At 42.7% G+C, this 24,726-nt stretch overlaps 3 protein-coding genes across 8 annotated transcripts in view; 2 read left to right on the top strand and 1 right to left on the bottom strand.

Annotated features, from left to right (window-relative positions):
* The first annotated feature begins 3 nt into the window (after positions 1–3).
* LOC139667472 (torsin-1A-interacting protein 2-like) lies at positions 4–8,243 on the top strand. 6 transcript variants are annotated; one of them, XM_071546936.1, is made up of 10 exons: positions 4–115; positions 570–666; positions 778–876; positions 1,252–1,434; positions 1,903–2,001; positions 2,121–2,201; positions 3,138–3,320; positions 6,023–6,169; positions 6,258–6,431; positions 6,774–8,243. In XM_071546936.1, the coding sequence occupies exons 2-10, from the start codon at positions 624–626 to the stop codon at positions 7,526–7,528; spliced, it is 1,764 nt and encodes a 587-aa protein (XP_071403037.1). In that variant the 5' UTR covers positions 4–115; positions 570–623; the 3' UTR covers positions 7,529–8,243. The 6 variants fall into 6 exon arrangements, with proteins under 6 accessions (XP_071403037.1, XP_071403035.1, XP_071403038.1 ...); XM_071546934.1 differs by having other exon boundaries at positions 6,020–6,169; XM_071546935.1 differs by having other exon boundaries at positions 15–164; positions 6,020–6,169.
* Positions 8,244–8,726: 483 nt separating this feature from the next.
* On the top strand, positions 8,727–16,424 carry olfml2ba (olfactomedin-like 2Ba). Its single transcript, XM_071546926.1, has 8 exons — positions 8,727–9,079; positions 9,217–9,480; positions 9,743–9,850; positions 10,526–10,693; positions 12,230–12,458; positions 13,172–14,218; positions 15,307–15,483; positions 15,805–16,424. Exons 1-8 carry the CDS (start codon positions 8,912–8,914, stop codon positions 16,416–16,418), a joined length of 2,775 nt encoding a protein of 924 aa, XP_071403027.1. The 5' UTR covers positions 8,727–8,911; the 3' UTR covers positions 16,419–16,424.
* Positions 16,425–19,367: 2,943 nt separating this feature from the next.
* Positions 19,368–24,726, bottom strand: part of atf6 (activating transcription factor 6) — a 32,376-nt gene continuing 27,017 nt past the window's right edge. The window contains exon 16 of the mRNA XM_071546927.1: positions 19,368–19,564. Coding sequence (XP_071403028.1) covers positions 19,368–19,564 — 197 coding nt within the window. The remainder of the gene's footprint in view (positions 19,565–24,726) is intronic.

The raw sequence follows: 24,726 nt of genomic DNA, 5'->3' as shown, positions 1-24,726 counted from the left end.
AACGTCGAATGTTCCGCCTGAACGTTGGTGATCTGTCAGTCCGTGATACACGAAAAGATAACGTAACGTTATAGGGGTCAAACTCTACGGGGATGTGATTAAAAGGAGGCGTTTGGTAAGACATGAAGTCATGAAGTTAATTAAGTTCATGAAGTTAGACGCAGGTAACGTTATTGCTTATAGCTAAGTATTTTGGGGAAGGGGTCTGCTTTGCTAACTGTTGGCTAATTTTAGCATTTTAGCCTGACGTTCAGTAACTAGCCTGTTAACGATAGCTAACGACTGACTGACGTTAACTCACGATGTTACTTAGCTTGTTTTCCTATTACCTAACTAATTAGCAGTTGAATAAGTTAGATCGTTAGCTAACAGCAGCATTTTGATTCTTGAGTTAAACGTGATAGCAGTTAGCTACTACCCACCTTGGTTTGTTTACTGCCTACTCGTACAGCAAGTGCAGTTGTAGCCCCGAGTTGGTCTTGGGCACCCATAGGAAATATATTATGATAACGGAAGAAGTACATTAAGCAAAATGCTAATGTTAAATCTCACCTATCGTTTTTATGCAGCTTTGAAGGCCCTGAAATCCAGTTAACCGTCTTGAGTTGCCACAACCCAAACAAATGGCAGAGCAAGACACAGACACCGTCCCCCAGTACACGACAGGTACATGCTACAGCCAAAGGCCAGATGATGACCCTTATTTTGTAATGACCAGCGTATTTACAAAACATCAACAACTATAATTTAATGCATTTTTTCTTTATTTTAAATCAGTTGTCAAGGCAGGAGAAACACTCTCCACCAACTTGAGTGATGAGCACAAACAGAAAGAGCCGGACTCTGATCAGAATACAACAGAAGAGCGCTCAAAAGGTAAATAATATTATTAACCATTCTGGCATTCAAGCCGTGCCAGCAGTTTTCAATGCAGTGTGACTTGGCAGAATGTGTTTCTGCATCTACGTTTCTCCATTATGGTTTGTGTTTCACTGTATATTTGTAGTGTGTTTATGTTTAGTCCACTGTCACACAGTATGTCTTCTCCCTGCACTGTATGTACTGTTGTCAGTCTTATATTGTAACTGTTTTGTAATGTGTCAGCTGCAAAGGTATGTTGGGAAAACTCAAAAATTGGACATGACTGTATACCAGCTCTGGAATGGAAGTAGAAGTAGGTGTTTGGGAAATTAAACATCAGTCTGGTCAGACTATCATTTACATGACTCTGGATTTCTCCGTTTCCTACAGACCATGATCAACCTGAAGAGGAGATGAAACCTTCCTCAGGAGGACCAACAAGTCTACTTTTGGACAGCAAGCCTAACGTGGGGAAGAACTGCGCCACTCAGGATGATGACAGAAGTCATGGTGATAACAGTAGAGAGACGCCAAGGAACAAGGAGCCAACCGTGAAACCTGATGAGTTTTCCAGTGAGTTTTCTAATCTGGCTCTTACAGTTGAGTCGTCAGTACATTATTATTCACTGTATTACTTTACAGCTTTTAAAGATCCAGTGCAATGATTTTTAAGTTAGTCAGGAAAAGCTTGTTATGGATTTCAAACCAGAGGAGTGCAATTTTTTGGATGATTATTTTAATTTATTATAACTGCTTTTGTGCCCCTTTTTCTGTGCTCAGCCAATAGAGGGGGCGTGGCCCTGTCAACATGCGTAGCACTGCACATTTTTGGTGTTCATCATGTTTTAAGTGGGAGCATCTAACATTCATGGTACAATTGTTGCTTTGGTCAGTTCTTAAAAAATGCCTACTGTCAAACACGACAGGTACTAAAATGCTACAGCCAAAGGCCAGATGATGACCCTTATTTTGTAATGACCAGCGTATTTACAAAACATCAACAACTATAATTTAATCAATTTTTTCTTTATTTTAAATCAGATGTCAGGGCAGGAGAAACACTCTCCACCAGCTTGAGTGATGAGCACAAACAGAAAGAGCTGGACTCTGATCAGAATACAACAGAAGAGCGCTCAAAAGGTAAATAATATTATTAACCATTCTGGCATTCAAGCAGTGCCAGCAGTTTTCAATGCAGTGTGACTTGGCAGAATGTGTTTCTGCATCTATGTTTCTCCATTATGGTTTGTGTTTCACAGTTACAGATTCAGTTCCACTGTCTACATCCACAAACAAAGACACTGAAAGGGACAACACTCAAAACATGGAGCAGATTGAAAGTGAGAAAAATTAATGCCAAAGTTCTATTTCCATCATTTAGCATACATAGTCTTACATTACCAGATAATTGCCTACCCTTTTCTTTACTGCTGGGTCAGTACAAGAGTATGGTCTGGCTGAAGGCATTGTAAAGTAGAGGAGGCGAGAAAACATGCATTGTGTGTATTTTTTCAACCAGTCACTGTCCAATGCGGTCTTCACAAGTCCAGCATTGATGGTTATTGTCTTGTGCGTAGATTAGCTTGCCCCTGTTGCAACCACATACCCACTGAGCAAAAGACGTGATTTCAACGTTGCTTCTATGCTTTAGCTCTCATATAGCCCAGGGTCATTGCGGCTATGTATAGACCTATTTTAGACCAAGCAGTAAATATATTATTACAATGAATAAACATCTGTAAATACCAAAAATATGCACCAGAGAAGTCCTGTAGACTAGCCTACAAGATAATTATCTGAGCACAAGAAGTAATTTCAACATTGCGTCTATGCGTAGCTCTCATATAGCCTAGGATAATATTGTCTATGTATAGACATCTAATAAACTTTCACTTTTCAACCCCATTTAAACTTAATTTAGCCTAGACGGCTATGGCCATTTAGACGTGTTTTAAACGTCTAATCAACGTAAAATTGCTCAGTGGGTAGGTTACAGAATATGATTCTTCAACCTTGAATGTATATTTGTAGTGTGTTTATCTTTCGTCCACTGTCACACAGTATGTCTTGTCCCTGCACTGTATGTACTGTTGTCAGTCTTATATCGTAACTGTTTTGTAATGTGTCAGCTGCAAAGGTATGTTGGGAAAACTCAAAAATTGGACATGACTGTATACCAGCTCTGGAATGGAAGTAGAAGTAGGTGTTTGGGAAATTAAACATCAGTCTGGTCAGACTATCATTTACATGACTCTGGATTTCTCTGTTTCCTACAGACCATGATCAACCTGAAGAGGAGATGAAACCTTCCTCAGGAGGACCAACAAGTCTACTTTTGGACAGCAAACCTAATCTGGGGAAGAACTGCGCCACTCAGGATGATGACAGAAGTCATGGTGATAACAGTGGAGAGACATCAAGGAACAAGGAGCCAACCGTGAAACCTGATGAGTTTTCCAGTGAGTTTTCTAATCTGGCTCTTACAGTTGAGTTGTCAGTACATTATTATTCACTGTTACTTACTTTACAGCTTTTAAAGATCCAGTGCAATGATTTTTAAGTTAGTCAGGAAAAGCTTGTTATGGATTTCAAACCAGAGTGCAATTTTTTGGATGATTATTTTAATTTATTATAATAATAATAATAATAATAATAACTTTATTTGTATAGCACTTTTCTAAAAACAATGTTTACAAAGTGCTTTACATACAGTAAAATCCAACAGCAGCAATAAAAGAAAATAGGCATAAAAAGTAAAATATGATGTAGACAGGTACAACTAAAAAAACACAAACCAACAGAGATACAATTAAAAACAGATCGAACTTTACATAAAAGTGTGTGCCGAAAAGAAATTATAAAAAATAAAAAATAGGAATAAAAGGTAATACAGGAGATAAACAGGTGCAACTAAAACAAAGAAACAGAGATACAATTAAAACAGATGGAACTCTAAATAAAAGTGTGTGCCAAAACACAAAAAGGCAATAAAATGGACATACAGGTACAAGTAGGCAACACTACCGTTCAAGAGTCTGGAGCCAGCGAGAACCCTCCATGCCCCCGAAAGAGACCGATACCCCAATCCACCAGGGCAGCACCAAACCGATCAGAAACACAGCCGAGACACCGACAATGCCACAAACCAATACCACCACTCCAAATGACTGCTCCACTCCCCAAACCCCCCGCCCATCAAGGAACCCCCCATGCGCAGCAGCGACAGCCCCGCAGACCCCCAGGCACTCCAGCCACCATGCCCCCAGGACACCCGGCAAAGCCCCGCCCCACGCCCCCTGCAGGACCCGCCACCGGCGCAAACGGCCCACAGGGCATCCCCCACGGACCCCACGATCAAGCCGCCCCCACAAAAGCCCGTCAGGACCCAGACCGGCCGACTGCACCGGCCAACCCAGCAGAGACAGCACCCGTCTCCACAACCCGCCAGCCGATCATCCATTTTCGCTCAGCTTTTCTACATTCTCTTAGAGAGGCCCGAGTTGTATCATTGAGCCATGGAAGAGCTCAAGGTTTTGACTTCCTGTTTTTGAGAGGAGCAATGGAATCCAGTACTGCCAAACAGGTTTGATTAAAGTGAGTAACTAGCTCATCAGTGTGACTGTGGGAAGTCATGACAAATATATCACTGTGAGTTGCCAGGAAAGCCTCAGAGAATCTGGTAGCAGAGGTTGCATTAAAAATGCGAGAGCTGAGGGGAGAGGATGGCTTTGAGGTAGAAGGAAATAGTGGAGCATCAAATACAATTGCCTTGTGGTCAGACACACACATATCCTTTATCTCAAGATTATTTAGAGGCAAGCCAGATGATAGTACAAGGTCAAGAGTATGACCCTTTACATGAGTAGGCTCAGTAACAAATTGAATAAGGTTAAAAGACTCAATAAGCAGCATAAAATCAGTGACAAGTGCATGTGATGGGCAACACACATGGATGTTAAAATCACCAAGTATTAAAATTCTGTCGTATTTAGGCACAATGAGAGACAGAAGGTCCGACAATTCCTGGATGAAATCTTGGTTCAGTTTAGGGGGTCTGTAGACTAGGACACATAGCAAGGGAGCCTTACCATTTACTAGGAAACTCAGTGATTCAAAAGTGTGAAAAGTGCCATTACAGATGGGGGAACATTTTATATGATTTTTGTGAATAACAGCTACCCCACCACCACGACCAGATAGTCTGGGTTGATGGAAATGAATAAAACCAGGGGGTGTAGCTTCAATCAATGGAGTGAAATCACCTAGACTCAACCAAGTTTCAGTAATCATAAAAAAATCTAAATTAAAAGAGTTAATAAAATCATGACAGATAAAAGACTTGTTAGAGAGAGATCTAACATTCAAAAGTCCAAACCTGACAGCTAGGTCGGAGGTGGGAGTGTAAGATCTCTTCTTATCTGAGAGTGATGTGCAGACAATTGATAAAAGATTCTGAGAGTTGACGCCTCTGGAACTGTGTTCGTAACTGTGTTCATCATGTTTTAAGTGGAAGCATCTAACATTCATGGTACAATTGTTGCTTTGGTCAGTTCTTAAAAAATGCCTGCTGCCAAAATCATTAAATATTTCAAATTCCACAGATAACATTTTAAGCCAAATAGGAGGTACAAGCCAAGGGATATTAACATGGACGTCTCTCTCCCTCTCCTGCTTCAGTCTTTGCCTTACTCGATCCCCCAGACAGGCTCCCTCACTTTTGTCCACTTTAGAGGATGGTTTCTCAAAGGGCATTGGTCATATTTCCACAACGCTGACAGTTATAGTATTTCATTAGGAATTCTTGGGGAACAAGTTGACAAAGCTTTAATATTAAACCAGTGCGTTTTGGCTGCAGTAGCCTTTGTCAGCATGCTGGGTTTTAATATTAAAGTTTTGTCAAATTGTTCCCCAAGAATAGATTTTTTTTTTTGTCTCTTTTTGATTCATGCACCTTGGTGGAGCTCCAAGCTTGCGTCGGATTTTTTTGACCCTGGATAGCTCACTTTACATTAACATGCCCATTGTTAAACAGTACTGTGAGAGTGGGAATGCAATTCTCATTGCACTGGATGCACTTAAAATACACATGTAGAGTCAACTGTCTAAGTAATGTTTGACTTGTCGTGGAAGTCAAAATATTCTTTACCATTTCCCTCAGAAGAAGACCACAGTGGGGAGACGAAAGCAGCAGAAACAAGCCCTGCACAAACCCCGAAGGACACAACGGATGACGAAGTAGATAGAAGCAACGCTAGACTTTATTACAAACCCCTAGATATAAAGGACATAAACACTGGAACTGGAGAGGGTGAGGCTTACATGGCACAATACAGTTTCTTTCTCTTCAATCTTTCTGTTTTGTAGTGACCTGATTATTTTTTTCTCCCGTTGGCCAGATGGAAGAGGAGTGAAAGTTAAGTATAACACAAGCTCCCCGCTGAAGCCATATCCCCAGAAAGAGGAGGAAGAGAGAGTTAAACAGAGAAGGGATGAAGCCGAGACCCTTGGCCCTACCACTGAAGAGAAGGCTACCGAACCCGCAGCTCCAGAGGGGACTGGAATTCTCGGAGGTAACCCTGTCACCTTTGCCTCATATACTTTGAGCTTTTCTTGTGTAAACTGTTATTTTGGGGTTACAGTGACCAGTAGATGATTAGTAGACAAGCAGATGATTTGTAGTGAAAACAACAAACTTAGCCGAGACGTAATTTTTTCAGTGTTTTTTGTAAAGAACAGCATATTGATTTAAGACTTAATAAATTGAGGATCACTTCAAGTTATTCTATAACTGTGTGTTTGTGTGCGTGGGTATGTTTCCATTATTGAATACATGTTATAAATGACTCATGAATGATTGTACAAAGTATTGATTGAGACAACCTGCCTGCATCTGTGTCTAATGTTCTCCGTAGGAAATGCAAAATACTGGATAGTCTGCATAGTGGCACTTTCTTCCATCCTGGTGCACCATCTCCTCCACTGTGAGTCTCCGCCTGAGAAGACGGACGTGCGGAAAGTCGACATCTTCCTCAGAGAGCTGGAAATGGTGAAGACTCGGTTCCCAAACCAGCACCCTGAGCTGTGGAGGAGGAGTAAGATTCACTTGGCGAGGCACCTCCAGACAGCCCAGCCCACAGAGCCAGTCAGCCTGATCCTGACTGCCGGCCGCAGGGCTGAGAGGACACTGCACTGCCTGGCCCAGGGCCTGGCCTCCGCCTTCTCTGCCGCCCTGAACGCCTCTGTTCTCCACATCGACGGGGCCAGTAAAGCCAGCCAGGACAGCGACCAGGTCAAGCTGGACATCGATCGCCAGCTGCGGGCGGCCTTCGAAGGGGACAAGCCCGTGGCTGTCATCCACCGCTTCGAGGAGCTGCCTCCCGGCTCCACCCTCATCTTCTATCGCTACTGCGACCACGAGAACGCTGCCTACAAGAAGACCTCTCTGATCTTCACTGTGCTGCTGGGGGGAGAAGAGGAGCTTCATACCCAGCTTGGTTTGAGTGCTGTGGAGGAGATGGTGGACGACCAACTGCAGAACAAGTTCCTCTCCTCCGGCCACCGCATCGCTTTCGACAGCATGGACCTTGACAAGTACAGCGGACTGTGGAGCCGCATCTCTCACCTCATCCTGCCTGTGGCAGCTGAGAAAGAACATGGAGGGTGTTAAGGAACATGAAGAGACCCACACCCTTCTTTGAACTTCTACTCGAGGCACCAAACTATTTCCTGTCCATCAAATCCTTCACAGGGCTTTTATTGTCATCCTGAGCGTAGCTGCAGTGGATTTAAGCTTGAAGGTTTCTCCAAAGTCCAACAGAAAGAAGACACTGAAGAGCAACATCATGCACTAAGATATCTATTTGTAAAAAATGTGGATATAATTAGGTTGGCTCTGGCACTTTACTCTTTTAGTCTTGTGATAAAATTTCAAAAAAGAAAACAGAACCTGATTCGACTGGGTGTTAATGTGGATTTTGATTTTAGAATTTCGATGATAACTGCTGTGATTTTTACTTATAATCTTAAAAAGATATTTGAATGTTAGACTTGTTCTCCTATGGATGATATTGATCATAAAGAGTTACAAGACAGCACTATTCTTTTGGTATCACAACACAGGATATATGCTTTTTTTGTGATAATTTCTTATTTTTTCTGCAATTCAGAATCCTATGGCACCATGTACCTTTATATAACTTTACATATTCCGGGTTTTTATGTGTTAAATGATCATGTCAGTAATACGTGGGTCACCATGGTGGACATGGTTTTGATATGTGCATCAATGAAATGTGCCTTAAAATAAACTTGTAACTGGAAGTGTTCTGCTTGATTTACTGTCATTGATAAACATGTTTTTGCTGCTAGAGGGCAGCAAAACCATAGGCTACTTCAAACCAAAACTTCAACACCGGGCTGCAACTCCAGTTTCTATTGGTAAAGCGCCTGAACAGTATGTCGTATTATCCCAGATGCGACATGCTGCTGATTTGTATTAGATTTATGAATATGCATTATAACTGACTTTCAGGTACAGTAAGTGAGTTAAATTGCAGTGAATTTAATCTTAAATAAATGAGGATTAGCTTGAAGTTTTATGTGGATTTTTCAACCTTAACGAAATGTGTCAAATGAAAATAATAGTGTGAACCAAAGGTCTCATGCTGTAGTGCCTCTAATAGCTGAGCCTCACATCATGTGGAGCAGAGAAGGCACTTGAAGAGGCTCAGCTCCTCCTCGCCAGTGTCGTCAGTCCGCCTCCTGTCAGCAGCAGCAGATGCAGTCTGGGCAGAAAGCGCCTGCTCTCAGCCTGAGCGCAGTGTTTTCCTCTAGACCTCAACTTACTTTCATCATTACCATAAAAAGATGACAGCGCGCTGTATATCTTAATCTCGTCATCTGATGACATTTTTGAATATACTTGTCTAGTTTCGTAGGCAAAACAGGATATGAAATGATCTAGGCAGCTAAATTAATTAGTGACAGGATGTGCCTGCTAGCAAATAGACAAATTTAATTCACTTTTTGGACGCTCTGCGAGCCTCACAATATGGATAAAATATGCATTCTGTGCGTAATATGCTGTGCTTTTTTTGCACTGTGTTCTGCTGCGCCAAAGAACTGGACTGCAGAACGTGGGACACAACCTGATAATAAATTAGAGCAAAATGACAGTCTGCAGGAGGAGATAGATGGCCAGGAGAATATCCTCTCTAAGGTAGGATAAAACTTTTCTTTGTTGTTTGTTCACTTCACCTGTTTTATGTGGACATTTTATCATATTGTAATCATGCGTAATTCAAACATTTCTGATTGTATGTGGTGGAAAATACATCCGTCCTCTTCTCTTTGTAGCTGCTGGGTGATTATGACAAAGTGAAAGCCCTCTCGGAAGGCTCTGACTGTCGGTGTAAATGTGTTGTCAGACCCCTGAGCAGGAGCGCCTGCCGGCGGATAGAAGAAGGGAGCGCGACTGCGCAGGACTTCTTCACTGTGGAGACTATCACGTCCGGACCGGAGTGCAAGTGCGCCTGCATCGCTCCTCCGTCAGCGGTCAACCCATGCGAGGGGGAGTTCAGGCTGAAAAGACTTAGGGAAGCTGGAAAAGAGAATGTCAAGGTGAAGTGTCATCCTCTCCATCATCCCTACAAATGCCTCCATGCACATGATAACCATTTCTCATGGAGGTGGAGGGGGCGCTTGGATCAGTGGGGGCATGCAAACCACATTTTATGAAATTCAAGGATAGCCCCACACTTTATCCACAACTACAGAGAAGCTGGATACTTTCACACAAAGTTTGGATGGGCTGGGGATATTTTGCTGATGGCATGTCTTGAATTGGTAAAACTTTTTGACGGAATCCACTTGATCATTCTAGCTTTCCACCATCCTTGAGCTGCTGGAGGGATCCTTCTACGGCATGGATCTACTGAAGCTGCACTCCGTTACCAATAAGCTCCTCGATCGTGTGGAAAACATTGAAAAGGTAATGCAGGAGACTCTAATGCAAACATGTAGAACGTGTGCACAAATCATTTGTATAGAATTTAGGCCAGAATTGGGGTAGATTAGGCAGAATAGACAAATGCATTGGCACATAGTGATTTCTCTGGTCTGCTAATCACCTCCCACTTGAATAAAACCAGAATTGAAATCCCAGGCCACTCACTGTGTTTATGTTGTAAATTGCAGGACTATTGGCCATTTAAGTAGGGAAGCCAGAAATGGCCTCTGGAGTCAGCGGGTACCCATGGGTGCAATGAAACACTCTCCCTGGGACAATTATCCACTTTATTAGAGGTTCAATTATGCTGACTTCCTCAGCCAACTGCCCTGCACAGAGCTGGGAGGTGGGTCCAGGCTTTCCATCACATGTGGAAGTTAATATCTGCCTGAAGCATTAACCTGTTCTTCAATAATGAGCTGAACTGACCTTGTATTATGGGGCAGGGAAACAGATTTTTTGGTCTTTCAGCAAAAATGCAGTGTATAACTTATTTAACACCAATTACAGCTTTATGCCTATATTGACTCCTTACTATATATAGCCAACTTGTGAAAACTGGTTAGTGCATGTCATGTATTACGACTGCCAATCAGTACAGCGGTCTATTTTCCACAACATACTGTAATATCATGCTGTGTCCATGAATGCATGAAGGTGGTGACTCTGAACCACACCACGGATGAGGTAGGGCCCCAGAAGAGCCCTCCTATCCGGCTAGAGGTGACAGAAAGCCCGCCCACCTCTTCCGGCCAGCTACGTCAGGAGAAGAAGAAAAGACTCAGTGAGCTGAGTAACAAGGCAGCAGCATTTCAAAACCTAGAGGTAAGAAGGACATTGTGTGACTAATCACACTGTGACAGATAGGGTCATTAATGTGGAGGTAAAGAAAGTGGCTAATTTATGAATGCCAGTCAGTAAGTCTTGAAAACACTCTATTTTCATGTAAATTACATTAGAATGATACAACTTACTGTAACAAATCCCATAAACTGATATGACTAAGACTTGTATCAGCTTAAAAAGATTGGTAAACTCTTCTTTCACAAATAAAAACGTGGGTAAACTAAGACTAGGTGGTTCTATCCTATGCTGCATCCCTTGATGTGGTATGATCCTCTCCTTATTGTCACATTGCATAGCAAATCCTGAAATTTTCTTTCTTAAATGCAGGGATCTGTATAACTCAACAGCATTTTAAGTAACAAACCAACAGAAAGGAAGTGATTGAAGCCACATGTTGCAGCTCTGTGTGGTCAAGTGTTATTAAGTCTTGTGTTGTTTTCCTTCAAAACCAAATGAACAATGATGTGTTCTTTCCGTACCTCTGTCCTTCATAAAATCATCGACTGCAGGACTGAGCACCAAGAATGTATAATTATCAAGAATTATTGAGGTAATTGGAAGGTTTGGCAGGCCCAGTGGATTTTTCACATCAGAGTGGACATTAGCAGACCTCAGACCAGTGACTGTCTGCAGCTAACGCCTCGCACCGGCGGGCGCTGATCCATGACAGTCTCAATCCGAACTGGTGATCTTGTCCAGCAGTGTTGGGTGGACCTGGATGTAGTATGCAAATGATTCAATATATCAGTTATGTTTCGCAAGAGGCTTTCTGAGTGGTCAGTCTCACTTTTCCTCACTTCTCAATCCAAACTCAGAGAATTGCCAAAACATGGAAAAATAGGAGTCAAAACAGTCCAGACAGAACTGATATGCGTTTGCCAAAAGCATGTTTAATAGGGCACTGCACAGTAGGGTTTGACTGCTATGGGGTTTTGATGGCCGATGCCAACATTCTTGTATTGAAGCTGTCGATATTCAATATCTTTCAATATCTTCTTTAAAATATCTTTTTCAATTTTCATGCCACCCCCATTTTACCCCCAGAATTTAAGGGAAAGCCTGGGAAACAGTATTTAGACCATCATGCGGCACTGAAAGTCTTCAAACTCCCTAAACTCTCTCTCTCCATTGAAACTCAGAGTAATTACATTATTTTAAAGTTAGCAGCTCTTAAAGTCAGGTTGCCCCCCCCCCACCCCCCCGACACACACACACCTATTCAATGGTGGGGAAACTCCGGGATACATTACAACCTTTAAATGATGAATTAATTTACACAACATTATTGACCAATTAAAGCAAATAAATTGTGTTGACTGTTGTTATATAGCTGTAGTCAGGGAGGAATCTCTTATCATATCAGCAGTGGATCACATGATTGACCGATATCTGATATTTAACAAAAGGTAAATATCGACCAAATATATTGGCAAACCGATGTATCAGTCTAACCCCACTGCATAGTTTATTTCTTTGACTAATGAAAGTTGTGTGTCTTTTTCTGCCCACTCACAGGAGAAGTATGAGGAGAAGTTTGTTGGGGAACAGGAGTCCTTCCTCAAGATGGATGCTCCTGCCCAGACCATGCAGGCGAGCCCTCAGGTGACGCCCCAACAAGTGACTAACAAGGCGACTTCTCAGACGGTGAAGACCGGCCCCAATGGCATGATCATCAGAGGAATGACTTTTTATAAATCTGAACCTGATCCGATGGTGGCTGATGACGGGGAGCCTGGTGAAAACTGTAAGTCCAAACCCTGACTGAGGAAGCCTGGCAAGTTGCCAACAGTTTGTTGCAAATCAATAAACCGATCACTTAATCAATCTTTATTTATATAGCATAGTTTGTGCAAAGAATGAAATCCATGATGCTTCACACAGAGATTATAAAAAAGAGTGCAGATAAGATAGACCATAATAGTACGCATTTGAAACAGTCATATGTCACTGAGATAAACAAAGATACAAAAAAACAAGAAAACATACACAAAAAACAATTCAAAAGAAATATAAAATATAGATAAAGCAGCAAAATAGATAAGAGCTAAAAATATAATCAGATAATTCACAGAAACAAGAGGTGCTCTAAAAAGCTTAAAAAGGTACGTCTTCAGCTTTTTCTTAAATATGTCCTAACTGCTAACAGAGAAAATTGCTTTTAATTTATAATAATTACATTGATGTTGTGGGATGTCAGAACATTGAAAGATATCCATGCAAAGCACAGCGCTGACCTCAGCTGTCTGTCTAATCTAGTTCACTGCAGTCTGTGTGTGGTGGAGCTATAGGAACTCCCTCTGTGATTCTGTGGTCAGGGATGACTTACTGTACAAACTTCTTGGCTTTACATCTTTTTTTATTCAGTGTATGCTGCCACTTTCTGTCGACCAACATTATCCCGTAGCACTGATCAGAATGTCAGAGTATTTCACCAGATGTTTTCCTCTCCCTCTTCAGTTTTTGAGTATCATGGATTCAGTGGCGACGGCCCCATCAACCTCTTCGTCGAGGAGCACCTTCTCCAACACAGAGCCCCTCCTCCCAGATCCAGGGTGAGGGCGGCACCAAGAGCATCTCGACCAGAGACAACAGGTCCTGTGGGCGACGCCAAGAAGACCAGCCAATCAGCAGAGCCTAAAGGAACAGAACCTGCCCCGAGAACTCTGGATGAGTCCACCGATGCCATGGCAACGACCTCAGAGCAAGTGTCCACAGATGTGAGGACCACCACATCCACAGTGGGAAGCATCACCGCAGGACCATCAGCAACCACGCAGAGAAGCAGGACCACAGACACTGATTCAACTGTAGATCAGACTACCGGTCGAATCATTACCAGAGCCGCCAAATGGCTGCTCCCCATAACGGCCAAACCATCCAGTACATCCCAAAGCGTCACCACAAAGGAACCAATCAAAACCACCATGAACACAGCCATGGCCACTCAAACGGCAGCCGCAAAGCAAACCCTGACAGCATTCACAACCACTAAGACACCAATCGCCGTGATGGAAACCTCGACCATGGAAGTGAAAGACAAAATGCAAACCATAGCTGGCACTACTGCAGCTAATCCCAGCACACCAAGCTTAACCATGGGGGATTCAAGCACTAGCACAATGGCCACTACAACCATCACAACACGTGTCGCCCCGACCTCGGCACCGGTAAACCCCACGACAGCTCCCTCCACACCGGCCGCCATTACAACTAACACGGCAGCAGCACCAGAGCAAGAAACCGAATCCACCTCCTTCTCTGGGTTGACTATGTCTCCTACCACACAAAGACCGGACACTTCATCTCCCCATACCTCTCCACCTTTCACCACACCTATGACCACCACTACTTCAACCACCACCACCACCACCACCACCACCACCAGACAGACCGCCCCAGTCAAACGGAAGTACAGAATCAGCTGGGAAGAGGAAGAGGAGGAGGGGCCACCAGAACTAGAGGAGCCAATGCAAAGGCATGAAGAACCAACTCAAAAGAAGCTTGGTAAGTTAGTTTGTCAGTAGCGATGGTTGACTATTTTGTGTTGGATGAGGGGAAGAATGGGAGTGTATGTCAGGTGGAGTCTATGTGGAGTAGTTTGCGCTCTTTATAAATAGTCCAAAAAAGAAGTATGCTTCAGATGTGTAGGTCCCAAAAAGCATATGGGCTGAAAGATAATGAAAAGAACTGGCTAAGTGCATGTGCTCTTGTGCACTTTAGCATGTTATGTAAATAACATGCTGATTTTTTGCATCAGTAATTCTCTATTTTGGATTATTCCTTTTATAGCCAGTGTGTGAGTTCTTTTCATCATCTTTCAGCCCAATGCATGTCAGGTGAAATAGTTTGAAATGATTCTTAGAGTAATAATCCCAGACATTTTCATACAAGTATGTTTTTATTTTGCTACTCTCTATCGCTGATTGGTATGGTGATTCAACCGATACCCAGTTCATGAAAGCTTCAATATTTGCTGTTCTAAACACATACATGAAAAACCCTGTGATGTGATGTGGTTTCGTTTCTGGCCGCAGCAACAGCGGTTTGTTTGGAATAAATAGAAGAAGAACTGGGTAGTTAGCATGAGCAGCGATAGCCAGCATGGCTGAACAGACAAAGAAAAGAGCGCTGCCTACAGAAACTCAAACTGCATCAATAGACAATCCAAGGAAAAAGCCGTCACAGTACTGGACACACTGTTTGATTGACAGGTTGACAGCACCAAAGATGCTGCCAAAAAAAACCCCAAAAACCCAGAGACCTCACAGATTACCACTATGCTTCAAGAATGTTTGCTTTGACATGCTTGAAGTACCAGATGGGTGGGGTTGAAACAAGTTAACAATGTCTGTAGGCAGGTAAGTTGTCAGTCAGAAAAAGAGTAAACTAAATTGATGTTTATACACGTTTCTATGAATTTCTAAACTTTTTGTAATTCATTGCCCTGCCCTATGTGGCAACCCCACCCATTCCGTGATTCAGGCTGATTAAAACAAATGCTAATAATCATTTGCAGACACTACTTGACGTAGGTCTGGATAATGTTAAATTGTGACTAAATCCTCTCTCATAACTGTTTGGGTCTTTCACAGGGGAGTGTAAGGACACTTTGGCAACCATCTCAGAGCCAGTAACTCACAACACCTACGGCAGGAATGAGGGAGCGTGGATGAAGGATCCAAAGGCTAATGACGACAAAATTTATGTCACCAACTACTATTATGGAAACAACCTCCTGGAGTTTCGCAACATGGAGGTCTTCAAACAAGGTAAGAGCCGACGGCCACACCATTCACAAAATTACTTAGAAAAAAGCATTAAAGAATCAGTAAGTTTGCGCATACAGGGAATTGGACTTGGTATTGGCATTGGTGGTTTGCTCCTGTAGGTCACATTTAACATAAAAACAATATACAGTATATGTATAAAAAAAAGTAAGGCATCCATTTTTTAAAGTAGAAATCAGGGAATAGGACTCTTTTGAGATTTTATGTAAAGAAAATAAGTAAAAATACACTATGCTGAGTATCCAGTTTGTTGAATCAGTTTTTCTTGTGCTTTTGCTGAATCGCCCCTCCATTCCTCGCTAGGCCGTTTCACCAACTCCTACAAGCTGCCGTACAACTGGATCGGCACGGGCCACGTGGTTTACGACGGGGCCTTCTACTACAACCGCGCCTTCTCCCGTGACATCATCAAGTTCGACCTGCGGCGGCGCTACGTGGCGGCCTGGACCATGCTGCACGACGCCGTGTTCGAGGAGTCGTCGACGCCGTGGGAGTGGCGCGGCCACTCCGACGTCGACTTCGCCGTGGACGAGAGCGGCCTGTGGATCATCTACCCGGCGCTGGACGACGAGGGCTTCTTGCAGGAGGTGATCGTTCTGACGCGGCTGAACCCGTCGGACCTGAGCACGCAGAGGGAGACCACCTGGAGGACCGGGCTCAGGAGGAACCACTACGGGAACTGCTTCATCGTGTGCGGCGTCCTGTACGCTGTTGACAGCTACAACCAGAAGGACGCCAACCTGGCATACGCCTTCGACACGCACACCAACACTCAGATGATTCCCAGAATGCCCTTCACCAACAACTATACCTACATCACACAGATTGACTACAACCCCAAAGAGGGGGTGCTGTTTGCGTGGGACAATGGACATCAACTCACATACAACATTAAGTTTGCCTATGTAGACCCCTAGTAACGGTTTGGCGGTGATGTAATTCTATGAGTTGAAGTGGATTGTAGACCAATCCACATGGCCATCAGTATATTGTGATGAATTACCATTTATAAATCTAACGGTCTTGGTTAGGAATATGTTTTGGCTGTTTTTTTTTTTCTTCTCCTCTCAACAAGTTTTTTTTTTTTTTTTTTTCTGTACCTGAAACAAATTAAACGGTGAAAGTGACGCTTCAGTCAACACAGCACGTTGTACTGTATATACTGTAATACTGTAATATAAAGCCTTGTGAGATACGTGAATGTAGAAAAGATGTCAGAGCAAGTCCACATCAAGGCCTGGGTCAAATAAAGCTATTAACAATTAATTCACATGAAAGAACCAATTCATAAAAGCATACTCTTGAACAATAAAATAGTCATTTTTTTGTGGACAAATTGTCATTCCATGTTCTGTTTTATACACATTTTTTTTATTTTTATATTACATTTTTCTTTGCATCTTTGTACATATGCCATAGGTCCTCTGTGTGGTCATATCATTGTGGTAATTTCACAGATAGCTGTTGACCTTTGTCTTGTGAAAAAGCACTTACTCCCTCCATATCAGATTGTACTGTTTTGAAGAGACTGCAATAAAGGTCTGAAAATACTAACTGAAAATGTCTCCTTTGTTGTGCTAATTCACAGTTGAAGTCAAAGTGGCTGTAATTACCTCCTGTGAGTGGTAATCCAATCTGAAGACTGTCTAGGGCGAAGACAACCAGATATAGAGAAAAAAAGACTAGAAAGGACACCCACAAGTATAGAAATGTGCAGAATGATTATTCCACCCTGTAATCGAGTTACTGTGGCACAAAATAGCCGGGGGAGCAGCCTCAGCCTATGGTAAATGTCCGCTTCAAAAACAAAATATTTTAAGTAACATGAGGACCCGTCCCAGAAACCCAAAGGACACACATACAGGTATACTTAAAGTAAATCCAGTGTTTTATTGACTCATATTTGAATATGTAATACAAAAAAACAGAAAACCTCACATTAAATTTTTAATTGTATTCTCTATTTGTCCCTGAATACTTATGGGATACAGTCAAAACGCTAAAATTGCTCTGAATCAAATATATCTCTGAAAAACAAAATTACCCAAAACACACACATACACACAACGGCTGCTGGCTTAAAACACACAACTGAAGGGCAAATTTTGTTCCAATCAGAATTTTATGGAATTGAGCTAAAATATAACTGTTTGTGCAATAATGCAGCCAAAAGAGTTACACTTTGGGGGATAGATAAGACAAAAATATACAATGCTTTACCACACAGACAACAGCTGGTTAGCAAAGCAAGCAAAAGGTCTCCACTAACTGCTGACTTTTTTTCTAATGATCAATCACAATTCCCAATATCCCTTTTCCTCAATTACAGGTAGTAAAAACAAGGTTACTGTCACATGAAATCAATATCAGGGGAATGAAAGCCAAAACTTAACTTGGCAGTTTGTGCACTAACAGTGCAAATGTAATAGTGTAAAACAAATTCATACTATATACTATCATTCAATATAACTTCACCACTCAATTGTTTAGAAAATTATTTCCAGTGGGCTACATTTACAATACAAGCATTTTTGTTTAAGTGCACTTCAATAAAAGTGCAGTAGGCCCGTGGACGGAGCGGTCAGGGCTGATATCTGGTTTTAACCTTGTCAAAGGTTACCGAAGCCAAGTACTGGCTTTTTGAGCTCAGCTGATAAAACACAACAGATTAAGAGAATTACTAACCTTCCTTCCTACTTTTCTCAAGCCAATTAGAAAAAAAAATGTTCCCCAATGCAAAACCATGACAGAAAAATCTGATAAAAATCCATAAATCTTTGTTTCTTTTGTAGACATTTCAATAGACAGTGGAGATGAGTGGTTTGTATGCAAATACAGAAGTTGGCATAATTATTATATAATAATCCAAATAAATACACATCTGAATGTATTAATTTATATAGGTGAAGCACAGTGCAAACAAAAGACCCCACAAACTAAAGAGCTGAAATTCTTCATCAATACAATGCTGAGAGCAAAGCACATGAAAATCCAAACATAAATGGTAACCGAACCAACAATATAGTGGTTAGACTGCTAACTTTCAGATTACCTGACTTCCTGAGTGTATGCCTCTATTGCCGCAAGTAATGAATTTGCCATCTCTTACTATTTGAGAAACAAAGGCTTTAATAAGATTCATTTAAAGGGGGAAAAAAGCAAGATGAGAGAAAGAAGTAAGATAAGAGTCAACAAAGTCAGAAATTGCTGTATCTCTGAAAATCGATGATCACAAAAAAAAATGTTTTTCAGCCTCTAATTAAGGGTGCGGTTAGGTACAAGGTCCCAGTGAGGCTAATCTTAGGTTTCTAATCAATTTTTCAGTTAAAAATTATGACGAGTTCTGGCTTTGCAGCTCGGCCAGAAAGTAACAACCAAAAAAAGAAGGTGCAGGCTTGAAGAGAGCTGCTATGGGGTCGAAGTATTTGTGTTATGATGGGGTGACTCAAGGTTCAATGCTCTGCCCCCTGCCGCTAAGCAATTACCCTTGTGTGGGGCGTCTGGGGTTACGGGGAGAAGTCAGTGTTACCACACAAGGAGCTAGCGTCTGGCCCGGTTACAGAATACCTCCGGATATCAGACCTGAAAAAGAATGTGGCTTGTAACTTGCGCTACCTTTGTATTGTAATGACTGTATTTCCCCCCCCAGCCAAGACAAGTCCACATTCATCCAAATCAAAAATCACAAATGGATGAACTCGTTTGGAATTATAAAGTACACCAGTTTTAAAATACGCCGCCTCCATAAAAAAAAGATGAGAAATATTAAGGATAAAAAGGGTTTTTCTTTGAAGTTCAATCTTGTCTGTTTGTACCAATTTGTGTTGTTGTGGAGTTACAGAGAATGTACGTGCCGATGGCGATCTTTACGCAGAACCCATGAGCACGCCGACGGGGGGCGTGGCCTGGCTGTCGGTGGAGGAGGGCTGGTAGACGGCGTCGGTGTGGTTGACCCGCAGCAGCGGTGGGATGGTGGAGGACTTGATGTGGAGGATCCTGGTGTCCGTGACTTCACAGTCAATCTGCATCATCACCTCAAAGTCCTTGTCCCTTATTATGCTGTCTGTAACGGCAGAGGAAGAGCAAGGTTGAAGAGCAACAAAAAAAATAAAGTTAGTGTAGTTTAGTTTGTGTTTGCTCAGGAATTAAAATAGAAGTGCTAAAATACAGCGATAACACTGAAAAGTAAAAAAAAAATATGCAGATCTGATAATATCACATCAAAAGTTAGGAATCTGTAACAAGACAGCAGAGAATTTAATCAACACAAGACACAAATATTTCTTGCCAAACTGTATTCATTACTCATTTTTGTTCCACATCATCCATAATATTGGACTCAGTTCTTGTCAAGCCTTCTGTTGAGAGAGACTTGAAATGATAAGAGGCAGTGCTCAGGGTGGGTAAAGGAGTGTTTGGTTGGGCGGGGGCAATTGGGGGCTTACAACCGCAGCAAGCATGGGTGGGGGCGGGGGTGGGGATGCAGATGGAGGCCAGAGGTGAGTCACACACTGGCTTTCTCCTTCATAGAGATAAACAAAACAGCTCTAAACAAGAGGAGGACATGCAAATTTGAGGGAAGAAAAGAAGAAACTCTGGCAAAGAGCGAGGGAGAGAAAGTGATCACGGATGATGAGTCAGGCTTTTGTGTTTGAAAAAACCCCAGGGGCTGCAACACCGCAGATGGTACAGGTCAGCACTACAAAAAAAAAAAAAAAAACGCTCGTTATTCAGCCTCAAGGATAAATACATTTTCACAAAAAGGTCATCTTGGAAGTTTGACTTACAAACAAGCAATTACTCTGGCTTATCTTGGGAAATTGGAGCATGGAAAAAATATATTGCAGTTAAGACAATCGGTGTGGTCAATGGTTTGCGGTATCCCACTGCCTAACTTAATTTTATACTATGCCTAGGGGAAGAACGTCCTTGTCAGTGGACATACTTGTAAAACCCTTTGCTAGAAAAGCCCATTAACAACATGTTGAGTGTTCCCTCCATGCCTGTTACAGTATATTTACATTAACCCACAACCTACACTTCACAGACTCCCTCCTCTTATGGCTTCCTTCCTCTATGAGGCAGCAAGAGAGTGGAGATGGTCAGAGCATGACAATAACATTCCCCATATGGAGTGCACAAGACCGACACACCTCAATCAGTTTTATTACATTCTCATATGACCCAGAAAGGGAGCTGAAGGCGGCTTTAAAACGCCTGAGAGCATTGCAAGTTGCCTAAAACCCGCAGTCTTTTTCCAGAGACACCTGTCCAAGACATTAGCTGCCTCTGCCTCTCTATAGGATATCCATATACTTTGGAGGCGGGGGGGAGTTTATCAGATGGTGCAGTGACTATATGATGGCTCCTTCTCCAGCTGGGGGATTCCCTGGGTGTTCATATCACTAGACGGTTAGTCGACGTAATGCTGTGTATGACTCCATCTACTGCTAAACTTCCTCTTTTGCACCTGGAGTGAGCCTGGAGCTTTTCAAACGGGTTCAGCGTTTCAACAGGCATCTTTGGAAGTCATCCCCTGGGTCGGGGTTTTACTCCTTGTCACGCTATGTCTATCTCCAACAGGGCTTCTGTCTGAAATGGGGCTGGAGAAGTCATGCAAGTTTTACACTGCATCGCCATATAGCTTGACGAGATCACAGCTGGCGGAGCAGATCGTGAAATCTAACCTGTTTTTTTCACGTTCAAGTTTATTTCATTGCTGCACAGCCAAACCTATGGATTTCGTTTCAGTGAGGAAAGACATTGCTCTGACATTAACACCGCATAACAAACTTCAGTGCAACGGTGAACATAAACGCAACAGATTGGCAGTACAAAGTGCAAAACTGGCACATTCATAATCATAAGATAGGGTACCTAGCTTTGGGAGAACATAGTGCAGATGAAAGACTCTCCCCCCATATGATTCCTCACATTGGTTGCATCAATCTTTCACCAAATTACCAAAATGTCTAAATTCTATTCAGCCAACAGCTTGAAAGGCCTTCACAATGGGACAGGGAACACACAAACACACCGCCACGAGGCCCGGCTTCAAACAGCAGGTCTTTGAAGGAGCTGCCAAAACTAGCCCTCCTGCTCCGCAAGGTTTTCTTCTCCTTTTTACTGGTGCCATCTGGAGATGTTCCAGAAAGTTCCTTCCCGGCTTTTGCAGTGACAGAGAGTGAGCTGGTGTGTGCTGATAAAGCCCCCAGGTCTGACAACATCGCATTAGAGGAAACTTGAGAGGGCATCTCGGGAGGATGGTGACTGCCAGCTTGGCATGAAGACTGAGGACATGTTTGCGAGGGAAGCTTTGTTTACAACAGAAAGGAAGCAATTCATCAGCGAGTATAATCACGGAATTACCAGAGGCGATTTGGGTCAATAAAAAGAAACGAGGATCTAATAGGAAGGCAATTAGGCCACTTTAACATTCTAATAACCAACCAAACCAGCCAATTTCCCTCTGGAACTTTACCCTGTGCAGGAATCCAACCAACATAACCAACACCCCATCTTTCATTAACAAGGTTTCACAATCTTTCATCAGAAAATCTGATTTATAAATGAGTGGGATATACTACAATAGACTGTACAAGAAATAGGTCAACAATTTAGCAATATTCTTCTATTCTAGAAAATCACCCCAGAATGTTACAGGCAATAAAAAACAAATTTTACATGTAGAGACAATGAAGTCATTGAAGGCAAGCTTGCATAGGTTTGGCTTGGAGCTTGTAAGGGTTGCAAGGGTTAAACATCTGGGCTGGTAAGAGTGCAGTCTAGTCAAGAGCACTGGTGGGGATGTTCTGTTTAGATTAGAGGAGTAGGAAAATCTGACCCCCAACTCCTTCAGCGCTGTGGAGCTCTACCCTTGAACCCCTGGTGCACACACTGCCTGTTAGCTACAGTACGAATGTATAATCTCAAACAAGTAAAAATAGACTGCAGTGCGTCTCCCATGGCCTATCCACCTGTAATCAAAAAATGATGTAATCTCCAAAACATTCCTTTCCTCTAAACATGTCACTTCCAATTGATTGAGCTACTTTCAAACTCAGAGGATCATTAAATAAACACACCCTTCACTCCTTATAAGGACCCGCTGCTCAGCCAGAGATATTTTGAGAGGGAATCTAGGAGGTCAAGGTCAAGTAACTTTAACAGAACCCCTGAACCGTGGACATGCAGTCAGACAGAAACAGACGACGGCCTACATCAAAGTCCCTATCTCCAACGTTCGGTTATTGACCAGGACAGACCAAACGATCGCTCCCGATTAGCGAAGCCTATCCACCTCCTCCAGATGAAAACCATTTAGTGACTGGAGGAGGGAGGCATTCCTGAAGCAGAGCAGGAGGGAGCTGGAAAGAATTATCCTCCTCTGTGGAGCAATCATGCTGCACAGAGGGGACAGAGTTGTTGCTTTTCTAAGGGTCTCGCCCAGCTAAAGATGTACATTTGCACTTAATCACTTCAAAGTTTCAAACAAAGACTACATAAATCTAGAATGCTACTCGAAGACTGTCATCTGTGTGACACATGGAGCTATATATGTAAAGGGTGGGGGGGGTCATGTGGGTGCTTTGCTACTTGAGAATCACCACCATGCTGTGCTGAGCGGGAACGGCTTTCTGCTGTGTCAGCCTCTGTTGGCTTGCTTTTAAACAATAATCCTCACTGTCAGGTCAAGGAGGAACTACCAGGAGGAGCAGTTCTAGCATCTGAAGTTGAGGCTACTGTACATGCATCTGAGCTAACATCAAAATGCTCTTAGTCCTTTCTCTAACGGATACCACATGATCAAGCCAGCACACTAGATGCAACCAAACTAGCGCTCGAGATAAGCAGGCGAGGCCCTCAGGTACGAGCACAGAAGCACAATGTTTTGATTTTGCGGATGGCTGCATGCATCCATGACAGATCATGCAAATCCAAGACCCTTTTCTTGTGGTAACGAGAATCTGTTCAGACCCGGTATCTCTCCCTGAATACCACCATTGTTTGGCATTAGGAACAATTAGCTGAAAAGGACCTCTAGGATTTCACTATTTACCACTATTTCAATGGGCCATCTGACCGGCATAGCCCATAGCATTCCTCCCTGACAAGACCAACCAAGAACAATGTTTACCTTCATCAATCTTCATCTCCGAAATGCGACCCCTCACTCAAAAAAAAAAAAAAGCATTTCCCAACAGACCCTGTCTTCCCTGCTGAGTAAGAGGCTCATATTCCACTGACTCACTCTGCTCAGAGCCGGCTGAAACACTAATCAAATCTGTTGCTACATCCCACGCCAGGGAAAGACAGAGAGATAACGGGAAGACAAGAGGATCAGTGATAAAATTGCCAGTTAAACGGCCAAGAACAATAGACTAATGTCTTTCTAATTGCTCACACCCTACATGAGCCCAGTCCCTCTTGACCCGGTCTCCTTTCAGATCAGTTCACTGCCCTGCAGCTTGGTGAAAAGTGAGTCGCCTGATAATTAACTCTGCGATGTTTGCTATTTAAGTGGACATGAAAGACTTCTCTCCAGTGCGGTCTCCGATGACCTCCCTTTGAAATACTGCATCAATAATCCAGCAGATAGAGGGACCACAGAGACAAGCTATGATGAGCTCATGGAAATCAAGGCCAAGTGCAAGGACACTTCACTGATTCTTAGGAAACATTTTGGCTTCAAGTGCACCAATGGAATGTCAAGGTTTTTGAGGTGAAGACGTGTTCAGATACTGGGGCCTACTTCATGTATACCAATGCTAACAATATGTTTTCTACAGCTTTATTTGTAAGTCTTATGAGCCCGGTTTTGCAACGAAAGGGACTTATAACCCATCCTTATCCTTATGAGGCAGTGGGGGGCAAATAAAATGGGTGACTGCTTCTCAAATGAGCCTGCGGAAACCACCACCCACCGTTAAGCAGTGGAAGTAAACAATGGCACTCACGCAACTGTTGCCATCCAACACCACAATCAACTCACCCATTAAGAGTACACTTTAATTACCATCACACTGACAGGCTGTGGACGATAATTGAAGTGTACTCTTAATGATGGGGCAGTGATTGGGTCTCATGCTTCTACTCACTTTTCGTCCCACCTGTCAAATTAGCTTGGCCTGATTGAGATCTCTGTTCCAGCGCCAAATTTCCAAGATGAGCTGCCCCATGATGTGTCAGAGTGAAAAAAACTTGTCTTTTGTTTGTGTGTGTTTG

Source organism: Centroberyx affinis, unplaced genomic scaffold (genome assembly GCF_046629955.1).
Source record: "Centroberyx affinis isolate AG114_WGS23_722 - 3 ecotype Tasmania unplaced genomic scaffold, CSIRO-AGI_Caff_v1 ptg005548l_1, whole genome shotgun sequence".
Taxonomy (NCBI): Eukaryota; Metazoa; Chordata; class Actinopteri; order Beryciformes; family Berycidae; genus Centroberyx; species Centroberyx affinis.
The sequence above is the reverse complement of the archived record's forward strand: the minus strand, read 5'-3'. Positions and strand labels throughout refer to the sequence as shown.